The 12,639-nt window shown below is 60.8% G+C and overlaps 1 protein-coding gene across 1 annotated transcript; it reads right to left on the reverse strand.

Moving 5' to 3' along the window:
* Window positions 1–4,375: 4,375 nt before the first annotated feature.
* On the reverse strand, window positions 4,376–10,412 carry LOC126380041 (uncharacterized). Its single transcript, XM_050029144.1, has 3 exons — window positions 10,300–10,412; window positions 7,558–9,952; window positions 4,376–7,483 (listed from the first exon to the last, which is right to left on the reverse strand). Exons 1-3 carry the CDS (start codon window positions 10,410–10,412, stop codon window positions 4,376–4,378), a joined length of 5,616 nt encoding a protein of 1,871 aa, XP_049885101.1.
* Between the last annotated feature and the right edge of the window lie 2,227 nt (window positions 10,413–12,639).

Below are 12,639 nucleotides of genomic sequence, written 5' to 3' on the forward strand. Positions count from 1 at the left end.
ATTGCCCGGCATTGCTGCCGGACCCGCCGCCCCTGCCAACGGTGGGGCCGAAGCCCCTGTCATCTGGCCGAAGCCAGAGACGCCGTCGGATAGTCGCCCTCCTGTGTCCACTCTGCGCACCACCTCGTCCCTGCAGAGGGCCACGAGCGAGAGCGACTCCACCACGCTGTTTTGGTCCGCGCCGGCCGAAGCCGGTACCCCCCCATTACTGGGAGGGCATTCCCCTATCCGCCACCTGGGGACGCGCCCGATGGGAGATCAGCAACTCCACACGGGAACCTAACCTAACCTAACCTAACCTAACCTAACCTAACCTAACCTAACCTAACCTAACCTAACCTAACCTAACCTAACCTAACCTAACCTAACCTAACCTAACCTAACCTAACCTAACCTAACCTAACCTAACCTAACCTAACCTAACCTAACCTAACCTAACCTAACCTAACCTAACCTAACCTAACCTAACCTAACCTAACCTAACCTAACCTAACCTAACCTAACCTAACCTTTTTTTTTTTTTTTTTTTTTAACGTTGGGAAATGCGTTACGCATACCACGCCGCCCGGGGGGACGACGTGGTTATGTGGGACTCCCCGGGAAACCCGGTATACCCACTAAAACCCAACGGTGTTCCTCCTCGCCGCCATGTGGCGGGGACACGGGAACGCAATTGCACACAACCGCGTCCCCGCCGGCGGATGCCCTCTTGGGCCCAGCGCCTATGGGAGCGCATCAAGCGCCTCCCCCACCGCCGAGGGCTGCCCGGAACACTTGGGCAGCCCTACAGCACGGGACCCATGTTGTGGACGGCGGTCCCCCGACCACCGTCCACGGGTCCCCGTTAGGGCGGAGCTCTGTCCATTCAAGGAACGGTGTCCATCTGCTCCGCCCCGGCCCTCTTGGCCTTGCGCTTCTTCGCCTTTCGCTTAGGCGCAACCGTCTTCGGACCTTTGACTGCCGGCTTGGCAGCAGATATGCATCCGCTGCCACCGATGGAGTGAGCCGCCGGTTTGCCTGCCGTCGCACAGACGGGGCAGTGGGGCTCAGCCGAGCAGTCACGCGCCTGATGGTCGGGTTGACCGCAGCGGAAGCACAGTCGGCTGCGGTCAACCTCGCAGGAGCACTTCACGCCGAGATGCCCGGGCTCCAGACAACGGTAGCACCGTGCCGGTCTGGAGTCGAGGAGCCTTACTCTGGCCGACGTCCACCCGACCAGTAGTCGGCCAGAGTCGGACAGCCTCTTGGCGGCCGCGACCGGACAGCTGACCCAGAGGGAGCCGTCACCCCTCGGCCCGACGACGATCCGCCCATGCTTCACGTCGTCGACCGCGCACCCTCCTTCTTTGGCGACAGCGTCAGCCACCTCAATAGCGTCGGCTGAGTCGTCCAGCCCAGTGACGCGGATTTCCGCGCGCTTCACCGGACGGACGACTCTGACCGCTTCCGGGCTGAGGACCTCTCTCAGCTTCTTAGCGAGAGAGTCCGCCTTCGCCGCCGAGCCTTCCCCTCCGATCTCAAGCAGGCGCGCACCCGTCGCCGCCCTGCGGAACCGCATGTTGCTGATTCCGAGGTCAGCGAGGGAGACGCGCCGCTTGGCGTCGGAGAGGATCGAGGCGTATGTTACGCCTCTCTCCTCGACTCCGGGCACCAAGGTCAGCGACACCGCTGCCGTACTAGGCGTCCGGAGTTTCGCCCTTTTCTGGGCCGTGGGCCGAGGCTTTTGCGGCTCTTTGGCCGCTTTGGCCGCCTTGTTTTTAGCCTTCCGGCCAACCACGGTGGACCATTGCTCCGTCGTTGGTGCAGGGGCAGGATGTCGTCGAGCCTCTGCTGCCTCCTGTGCAGCCAGGCTTTTCTTCTTGCTTTTCCCCTTCTTTCCCGAAGAAGGGGGAGCAGAAGAGGCCTGGCTGTTTGTGGAAACCTCTTTGACAGGTTTCGGTTCTGAACCTGGTCCTGTCGTGGGGCGGCCACTACCTCTTGTGGAGGCAACCGGGTCTCCCGCTGGCTCTTTGTGAGCAGCTTTGACGTCCGCTGCAAGCGGGGGCCTCATACGGGGCTCAGGAAGGAGCCGTCCCTCGATGCCGGCCAGCCGAGCGTTCAGCATATTGCCGAACATCTCGGCATTGGCGCGGGCCGACTCCTCCATTAGCTGGCGGAGGCTAGGCTCCGAGGACTGGGCTGGACGCCGCCGCAGCTCCTGAAGGTCGCGACGCAAGTCAGCGACCTCCCTCGCTAGCTGTGCGTTGGCAGTCTCTAGCCGCCGCACTTCCTCCGATGTAGTTCGGGTTCTTATAGCGGACACCGCCTCCTCTATGCCTTTCGCCGCATCTTTTAGGGCCCGGACGTAGGTCCCCTTCAGCTGCGACGATTTGCTGGCCACCATCAATATGGTGTCCAGTGAGGCCTTCACAATATCGGCCAGAGCAGCACCCGTCTGTTCCGACTCCTCTGCCGATAGATCTTCTGCTTGGAGGCTGGGCTGTAAAGAGGCCCTAGCCTCCCTCACTCCTCGGGCCACGTCAGCGACCTCCGCTTCGGCCACGAGCCGGAGGCTCTCCGCGAGTTCTCGGTTGTATGCGGCCCTGGCTGCGGCCAGGCCCACATACTTCCCGGTAGAGGGCGGGCGTCCTCTCCCTCTTTTAGACCTGTGGGCCGCCCCTTCAAGGGGCAGCACCACCGAGTCACCGGAGTCATCCTCCCCCTCGAGGTCTGACCGGTTCCTCTTCAGGAACCGTTTTCCGACCGAAGGCTCGGACCCCACCGTCACCATGCTAGCGCAGGAGGAGTCATCGTCCGAGTCCATAGACTCCTCCTCCCGGCTAGCGGTCTTAGCGGTGACAGGCGTGTCACAGCGTGACAGGACCACGCTGAGTCGCCTCTCTCTTTCGACTTCGGGTAGCCGATCCCTGCCGCTAAGGATCGGCTCTCCGAAGTCAACTCCCTCCTTATAAGTCCCCTTTCGGAGACGGCTGGCGCAAGCGCCTAGGCCAGGGCGCTGCAGCGCTTCCGGGGTGGTGGAACCCGGTTGCGCCACAGAATGCCCCGCGGACTTAGTGCCCGCTTCACGGCCGCAAGTCTTCTGTGCCGGAGCACGCGTTTTTCTTTCTCCTTCTTCTCCCCTTCCTTCTTCTCTACCTCCTCCCTTCAGCTCCGAAACTTCGGCTAAATTGTTTTTAGAAAATTCCATTTTTGAGACCCACGAGTATGGGGGAAAGGGTGGTCCATCCGGGCAGTGCCCCCTGTACCCGGATAACCCTAATACCGCTGGGGTGCGGGAGGTGCCCCAGGGTTGGTCGCTAGCTGGCGGAGAATACCCCCTCCGCCACCTTCCGGCGCCCCGACGCCGCGCGAAGGCCCGAAGGCACCTCAACGCCGGGACTTTGGGGGTTTTTTATTGAGGTTGGCTCCTCTTGGGCCGGCCGACCAAGGCAAGCCCCTTGGTCCTGGTAGGCCGCGAGACATGTCCACGACACCTAACCAGGATAACAAGTTTGGCGACGGTGGCCGAAGCCTGTCCGACGGGCATGTATTCATGGCCGCCGAACCCGTCGCCGACGGCGCCACGCGCCCTCCTCCTCCGGGTGGATTTTTTAAAGAGGTTGTCTCCTCGCGGCCCCCCCCACTTGTGTGGGAGCGGCCCCCACGCCTCGGAATACCGAGGGTTGCGGGTGGCCCGACGGCCGCCGTGCAATACGAACGACCGCCGCGCGCAAGGCGAAACGCCTCCTCCCGGCGGTTTTTTACAGAGGTTGTCTCCTCGCGGCCCCCTCCACTCAATGTGGAAGCGGCCCCCGACCCTTTGGCGCCCCACCACAAAGCGCTAAGGGTTACGGGTTGCGCAGCGGTGGACTTTGCCACCGCCGCGCTGGATTCCTCTTAGCTTCACTGCATCATTGGGCTAAAGCGGCACCCGCCGATGCAGCTACTGAGCCCCCCCGCCACGACAAGGCGAGAATCCATTGGGGGGGAACCTAACCTAACCTAACCTAACCTAACCTAACCTAACCTTTTTTTTTTTTTTTTTTTTTTTTTTTTTTTTTTTTTTTTTTTTTTTTTACGAGGAGAAATCCATCATGGATACCCAGCCGCCCGGGGAAAGCGACTGGGTTATGTGAGACTCCTACTCACTAAAACTCCTCGGTGTTCCACTCCCTTCGCCGATTGACGGGTGTCCGGGGACGTTGGCACACTCTTCCGTGCACCCGTCGGCGCTGTCCGATTCGGACACTCCCTGAATACAGGATGGGAGGAGCAGTCCATCCTGATCTCCGATGTTATGTGATCTGCCAGGAACACACGGCAGATCACATCCTCCACGAGCCCTAGATGGAATCGGGCGACGGAATTTCCCCGCTTCCGTCGCCCGAGGGCTTGGCTAACTAGGCAAGAGTTGGCGAGCAAATACCCCCCTTCTCCGCCCAGTTCGCCTTCTTCGGATAGGATCCGAGAGGGGGTCGTCCTCTCGGGTCCGCTCGGCAGCCTCCTTCTGTGCCACCACGTCCTCACAGAAGGAGACCATCGCCTCCCACGCTCTCTTGCTGCCAACCATGGCGTTGACCACGGCTGGCAGCGAGAGGTCGTTCCCGACCACCGAGGCGAGCGCCGCTCGCTGTTGCGCCCATTCTGGACAGACCCCCAGTGTATGGTCGGCGGTGTCGTCATTGCAAGCGCAATGGTGACACACTGCCAACGGCTCCCTGCCGGCTATGTGGCACAGATATCTGCCGAAGCTACCATGCCCCGACAGGATCTGCACCAGCCTAAAGGTGAGCGAGCCGTGACGTCGGTTCACCCATTCCTTCAGGACTGGGCGAACAGCCGCCACGGTCCGCAAGCCAGCGCACGGCTCTTCCAGTCGCTGCCTCCACCTTCGCAGCAGACTGCGTTGAGCGCGCTTTCTCCATCTGGCCAGGTCTTCGAAGTCTAGGCCATCTTGTTGCTCCTTCGCTTCCGCACATCTCACGTAGACCTCCGCAAGAACCTCAGCATCGAGGTCCCACGGAGGCGTGCCCGCAAGGACACATGCCGCCTCGTGTGAGATAGTGCGGTATCCTCGGATGACTCTGACTGCCATGACCCGCTGCGCGCGATACAGCAAGGTCTTGTTCGGGGCAGTCAGAGCCCCGACCCACACCGGTGCGCCATAGAGCGCCATTGAGCGCACGACGCCGGTATATAACCGACGGCACGTGACGCTTGGACCTCCCAGATTGGGCAACAACCTCCCAAGCGCAGACGCCGCATTGATAAGTTTGGGAGCCAATCTCCGGAAATGTTCCCGGAAATTCCATTTCGGATCGAGATAAAGTCCCAGATATTTCATCTGAGGCTTTATCTCGACCCGGCAGCCACCAATGACAATGCAGGCGCCCGCAGGTGGCCCCTTCCGTGGACCGTGGAAACACAGTGCCTCGGTTTTATTGAGGGCCACCTTTAGGCCCAGCGACTCAATGCGTTCCACAACTCGCTGGACGCCGTCTGTAGCGAGCGCAGCCGCCTCTTCGTAATTCTCCCCCCGGGCCGTGACCAGAGTGTCATCTGCATAGCAGACGATGTTAAGGCCCGAGGGAAGATCGCCCCGCAAGGTCCAGTCGAACCCAATGTTCCACAAGAGTGGTCCCAGGACCGACCCCTGTGGAACACCACATTCCATGGCCCTCCGATGCAGAGTTCCATCCCGCCCAGCGTAAATGACCTCCCTATTAGATAGGTAAACCTCTATCAGCCTCCGCAAGTATTGAGGCAGGCGGTGATACCGGATTGCCTCAAGGATGCTGTCGAAAGGCAGGGAGTTGAAAGCGTTGGCGATGTCCAAGGACACCGCCAACAGCACACCGCCAGAGACAACCGCTTCCTCCGAGAGAGCCTTTACGCGCATGACCGCATCAATGGTCGATCGGCTCACTCGGAACCCGAATTGGTTGTCCGACAGATCCGGGCCTACGCTGGATAGGTGCTGAGTGATACGGGAGGCAATGATACGCTCGAAGAGCTTTCCCGTATCATCCAGCAGAACTATCGGACGGTAGGCAGAGGGTGACTCTGCGGGGCGCCCATCCTTCCTAAGAAGAACTAACCGTCCTTCCTTCCAGCAAGTCGGGAACTGACCCGACGCTAAACAGGCGTCGAGAAGCTCGGCTAGGTGAGCTCCCAACTGGTTCAACGCCAGTGTCAGCACCCGACCCGGGACTCCGTCTGGTCCGGGCGCGGTGTTCTTGGCCCGCAACCTGAGCGTAGCCGCACGAACCTCCACCGATCTTAGAGGAGGGACCTCATCAGCCTCGTCATCCTCGAAAGGATCCGCCATCGTCGGGGGCGCGTGATCGGTTCTGCCAGGGAACAGTGCCGTCACCACGTCGTCCAACAGTCGAGGCTGCAGGGTTTCCGTGATCGGGGGCGCCTGTGGGCGAAATTTGCATCTCGCCGCACGGTACGGGCGTCCCCACGGATCCCTGTTGAGATTCTCCAGCATCTCCTGCCTGGAGAGGGTTTTGGACCTGCTGATGGCCAGTTGAAGGGTCTTTTTGGACTGGCTGTAGATGTTATGCAGCAGGTCCTCCCTTTCTTCGCAGCGACTCTGCAGTCTCCGGTATCTGGTGAACTCTCGACGCGCCGCAACGCAAGCCTTGCGCAGCTCAGCTATGTCTTGAGTCCACCAGTATACCGCTCGCCTTGGGGGCTGCCTCTTCGCACGAGGCATAGCCGCGTCGCATATCCGCGTCAGAACCTCCCTGAATCTGAGGGCACCCTCGTGCACCCCTGCTGGGTCTACAGGCTGCATGGTCCAAGCCTGGACAATGGCAGCCTCCTCCAGCAGCTCCTCGTTGAGGCGCGCGAGTGACCACCTCGGGAAGACCGATGGTCTGGCTTCCCTTTCCCGACGGGAGATGGAATCACTGGATGAGGTGGAGACCCCGAACGTAATGTAGCGGTGGTCCGAGAGTGTCTCCACATCATCCAGAACCCGCCAATTCGACACGCGCGATGCTAGGGCAGGGCTAGCGAACGTTAAGTCCACTATGGACCCGCTCTGCCGTCGCACCCACGTGTCGGTTGAGCCACGGTTGAGCAGCGCAAGGCCGCACAACGCCGCCCACTCCTCGACAGCTTCACCACGATCATCGGTCTCCGGGGATCCCCATGTCGTGCTATGGGCATTGAAATCACCCAGCACGATCACGTTGGACTGAGTTGCCCTTCTGACCGCTATTCCTAAACGATCAAGGAATAGTTGGTACTCAGCCAACGGAGCGTTAGGGGAGAAATATACCCCGAAAACCAAATATTCGCCCCAGAAGGCGGAGACGAATCCGGGCTCCCTGTCCCGGACGGATAGGGGCATAGAGTCCGGACCAGTAGCCGCGACAATTGCCACCAAATTTCGCGGACCACCGACCCAGTTGGGCTGGGGGGACACGAAATAGGGCTCCGTGATGACCGCCACATTGCTTGACCACTGTAGCATGGTTTGCATGAACAAGTCCTGCGCACCAGCACAGTGGTTCAAGTTCGCCAATAGAAAGCGGTGACCTGCCATTGCTAACAGGTCACCATCGCCTCCCGTGGCGGCTCCCTCGGTGCTTGGCTGGAGGAGACTGGGGTCCTGACAGTCCCTTTCTTGCCGGTCTTCGGCCGTGCGCACTTCCGACCCCCAGTTGCATGGTTTGCAGGCTTGCCTGCAGCCTTGCAAATGGGGCAGTGGAGGTCGCCGGTGCATGACGATGCCATGTGTCCCTCTTGGCCGCACCGGAAGCAGTTCCGGCTGCGGTCTACCTGTGACTGACACTGGAGCCCAGTATGCCCAATTTCAAAGCACCTGAAACACTTCATTGGCCTAGGCCCCAGTGTCCGCACCCGGGTCGCACTCCATCCAACCAGAAGTCGCCCTCTCTCCACCAATGACTTGGCCGCTTCGACAGGGCACTCGACAAGCGCGCTGCCAACACCAAATACTCCCACCCGGATAGGACCGACTCTGACATGTTCAGCGGAGCATTTCCCTGCCTCCACGACTGCAGCCGTGATGCTTTCCGCTGTGGCAGAGTCGTCCAGCCCAGAGATGACTAGGTCAGTGCACCTTATAGGTCGAGCCACCTTTACTGCCTCTGGCAGGACTTCCTTAAGTTTTGCCGCGAGGAGCTCGGCCTTGTCCCCACTCTCCTTCCCGGAGATTTCAAGGACGCGAGCTCCCGTGGCAGCCAACCGGAATCGAAGACCATCTATGCCCAGCTGCTTGAGGTCCACTCCCAATCTCGCCCTCGTGAGCACCTGGGCATATGTCAAGCCCTCGTCACTCGCCTCTGGCCGTAAGGTCAGTGTGACCGCGGCTGATCTTGATGGGCGCAAGAGAGCCTTGGCTTTCCCACTGCCCCCCGCCTTTTTCGGCATCGCCTTTCCGTGCGGCCTTGTAGTGCCTACATGGCTCGCCGGAGGCTTGCTAGGCGCGGTCTGGGCTGCAGTAGTAGCTTCGGCTTTGCGCACCTTCTTCGCCTTCTTACCTCTCCGCACCACCTCGCTCCAGGTCTCCACAGGTGGTTGCGATCCCTGCAAAGGGGTCGCTTTGCCACGTGTGGGCGTTGGGGTGGGAGGGTTCGCTACTGTCGCAGTCTTTTTGGCTGTCTTGGTAGCTGGCGCCTTGACTACCTTGGGAGTCTGTGCCTTGACTTCGCTTGCCTGCGCAGCAGTTCTGCGAAGGTCCGCCTGTAGGGGTGGGCGAAATGCCGACGGTGGGAGTAATCGGTTTTCCAGCCTGGCCAACTTAATGTCGATCAGACGATCTATATCGCTGATTATGGCCGCCCGCTGGTCCGCCGTACCCGTATCCTCCGATCGTTGCTCGGGCGCATTGGTGCGGGTACACTCCGCAGAGAGATGCTTAAGGTCCTCACGGAGCCTTACCATCTCCTCACTGAGGTTTTCCACCCTCTGTCTTAGTTCTGCGTTTTCAGCACGCAGAACCCGCACCTCGTCGTCACAAGTTCTTTCCGCCATCGCCGCCACAGCCTGCTCTATTTGCGTGGCAGCTTTCTTAAGGGCATTTACAAATGTGCCCTTAAGATTTTTTGATTTGCGAGCGACGTCAAGAATGACCTTGACGCCACTCTCCACTCGTCTCTCCAGGCAGTCAGCGGGCACCGCCGCGAGCTCCCTGGTCGACTGTAGGACCTCCGTCTCATCTTGTAGGTCAAGCTCAGCCCGTTGTGCGTTGACCAAAGCCTCCTTTGCTTTTGCAAGGCCGACGTAGTGCCCAGTAGTGGGCGGCCTACCTCTGCCTCGCTTGGCTGTGCTTTTCGGTGTGCGCATAGCAATGACAGAGCTGGCACTTGACTCGCCACCGCTGTCCGCATCCGGGGCACTCCTCTTCTGGCGTCGCCTTCCGCTGGTAACGGAATCTCCATCTGAGTAGGAGATGGCTGTGTCCATCCCGGAGCAGTCAGACTCTGCTTCCGAGATGAGCACCATCGTCTCCTCATCCTCCCTTGTCTCCAAGCTTCCCTCAACTGTGCCCTTACGAGTTTTGGGAGCCTGTACCTTCAACCCCTGGTGCTTGCCGCTAAGCACCAGTGGTCCCGGGTCCTTCGACCCATCCTTCATTTGGCCCTTACGGGTCCTTTGGGCTACATTAGAGCAGCCACTAGGTCCAACAACAGAAGAGAGGGCTGCCCCCGGATTGGTGGTATCCGCAGACAGTGCCTTCTCTTCTCCAGATCGCTTGCGTTCTTTTCCACATTCCTCGCCATAGTCGTTTGCAAAATCAGTCCGTTTATATTTTAAGTCCAGCAACTCCACAACAGGTTTCTTTGACATCCTAGTTTTGATTCCCACGATTGTGAGGGATATAAACGGTCCACCCGGGCAGTGCCCTCTGTACCCGGGTAACCCTGATACATCTGGGGGGGCGGGCGGTACCCCAGTGTTGGCCGCTCGCTGCCGGAGATATCCTCTCCGCCACCTGCAACAGGCGCTTCACGCCGCGCGAGACCCGAAGGTGCCCCAACGTGAAACTTTGGAGATTTTTTAGTGAGGTTTACTCCTCTCGGGGCCGGCCGGTTAAGGCAAGCCCCCCTGGCCCTGAGACATGCCGCGAGACATGACCACCGCAAGTCAGGGTAACAGGTTCGCCCGACTGTGGCCGAAGCCTGTCCGCCAGCCGTACATTGACGACCGACGAACCAGCCGCGCGAAGGCGGAATTCGCCTCCTCCCTGCGGATTTTTTATAGAGGTTGTCTCCTCGCAGCCCCCTCCACTCAGTGTGAAGGCGGCCCCCGTTCCTGCGACCCCACCAAGTGCAGGCTTACGGGTTGCCCGACGGTGGCCGAAGCCGTTGCCCGCCCAGAGTTATCTGAGCGGACCCGCCGCGCGTTGGGTTCTTCTTAGCTTCACTGTGGAAGTGATATGGAGTAAGCGGCATTTCCAATCACTTCCACAGCTACTGAGCCCCCCCGCCACGACAAGGCGAGAACCCATTGGGGGGGAACCTAACCTAACCTTTTTTTTTTTTTTTTTTTTTTTTAACGTTGGGAAATGCGTTACGCATACCACGCCGCCCGGGGGGACGACGTGGTTATGTGGGACTCCCCGGGAAACCCGGTATACCCACTAAAACCCAACGGTGTTCCTCCTCGCCGCCATGTGGCGGGGATGCGGGAACGCAATTGCACACAACCGCGTCCCCGCCGGCGGATGCCCTCTTGGGCCCAGCGCCTATGGGGGCGCAACAAGCGCCTCCCCCTCCGCCGAGGGCTGCCCGGAACACTTGGGGAGCCCTACAGCACGGGACCTATGTTGTGGATGGCGGTCCCCCGACCACCATCCACAGGTCCCCGTCAGGGTGGAGCTGGATCCATTCATTGAACGGTATCCATCCGCTCCACCCCGGCCCTCTTGGCCTTGGCCTTCTTGGCCTTGCGCTTAACCTAACCTAACCTAACCTAACCTTTTTTTTTTTTTTTTTTTTTTTTTTTTTTTTTTTTAACGTTGGAAAATGCGTTACGCATACCACGCCGCCCGGGGGGACGACGTGGTTATGTGGGACTCCCCGGGTGTCGCCACCCGGTATACCCACTAAAAACCAACGGTGTTCCTCCTTGCCGCCATGTGGCGAGGACACGGGAACGCAGCTGCACACAACCGCGTCCCCGCCGGCGGATGCCCATACGGGCCCAACGCCCATGGGAGCGCGTCTAGCGCCTCCCCCTCCGCCGAGGGCTGCCCCGGAACACTGGGGAGCCCTACGGCACGGGACCTATGTTGTGGACGGCGGTCCCCCGACCACCGCCCACAGGTCCCCGTCAAGGCGGCGCACGGTCAATAGTGACCAGGTGCGCCAGGCGCCGCCTTCCTGGTCGTCTGCGGCGCATCGGGAGTGAGTCAGCGGAGTTCTCCCGCTCTCGCTCCGCCGCTTCCTTCTCAGACAACACTGCGTCTGAGAAGGTGACGACCGCATTCCAGGCCGTTTCACTGCCCACCATGGCCACGATCATGGCGGGCAGCGAGAGGTCCGCCCCTATCACCGCGGACAAGGCAGCGCGAGGGACCGCCCAAGCGGGGCACTCCTCGCGGGTGTGCCGTGCCGTGTCCACGGTGTTGCCCACGCAGTGATGGCAGTCTGCGGTGGGTTCCCTACCAACCACCCCAAACAGATACTCACCGAAGCACCCGTGCCCGGTGAGGAGCTGCGTGAGGTGGTAGGTGGGAGCGCCTGGGCACTCAACCCAATCCCGCAGAACGGGTCGGATTGCCGCAACCAACTCCCGGCTGGCATCCGGGGTCTCCAGCTCCTCCTTCCATTGCTGGAAGAGGATAGTGCGGGCCTCCTCCCTCCATTGCGCTACCTCCCGAGGAGGCGGGAGATCGCCGTTGGAGTTGGCGTCAGCGCGCCGCCTGTACACTGCCGCGAGAACTCGCGCCTCTAGCTCCCACGGCGGACTGCCCGCTATTAGACAGGCCGCCGTGTACGACACTGTACGGTATGCCCGGGCCACCCTGAGTGCCATGACCCGCTGCGGTCGCCGCAGTAGGGTCCGGTTTCGGGCGCTCAGGGACTCCGACCATATAGGCGCACCGTACAGCGCCATGGAGCGGATGACCCCCATGTACAGGCGACGGCATGATCCTCCTGGACCCCTCATGTTGGGGAGCACACCTCCGAGCGCTCCGGCTGCAGCCACCAATTTTGGGGCCAAGCGCCGGAAGTGCTCCTGGAAACTCCATCTGCCATCGAGGACGAGTCCCAGGTACTTCATCGTCGACCCGATGGAGATGGAGGTTCCGCCGACCACAATGTGGGCATTCGCTGGTGGTGCGTTCCGCGGCCCATGGAACGCCAGGGCCTCCGATTTGTGGAGGGCCACCTCGAGCCCGAGATGCCGAATTCGGCACACTACTTGCGCCACTCCGGCCGTGGCGAGAACGCCAGCCTCCCGGTGGGTGCTGCCGCGGGCCGACACGAGAGTGTCGTCAGCGTAACAAGTTACGCTGACCCCCCGCAGCGTGGCCCCGCGCAACACCCAGTCGTACCCGATGTTCCACAGGAACGGTCCCAAGACCGAACCCTGTGGAACACCGCACGACATCTCCCGACGTGCCCAGCCGGCTCGTGTCGGGAACACCACTGCCCGTCCGCTGAAGTAATCCCG

This window comes from Pectinophora gossypiella, chromosome Z (genome assembly GCF_024362695.1).
Source record: "Pectinophora gossypiella chromosome Z, ilPecGoss1.1, whole genome shotgun sequence".
NCBI lineage: Eukaryota > Metazoa > Arthropoda > Insecta > Lepidoptera > Gelechiidae > Pectinophora > Pectinophora gossypiella.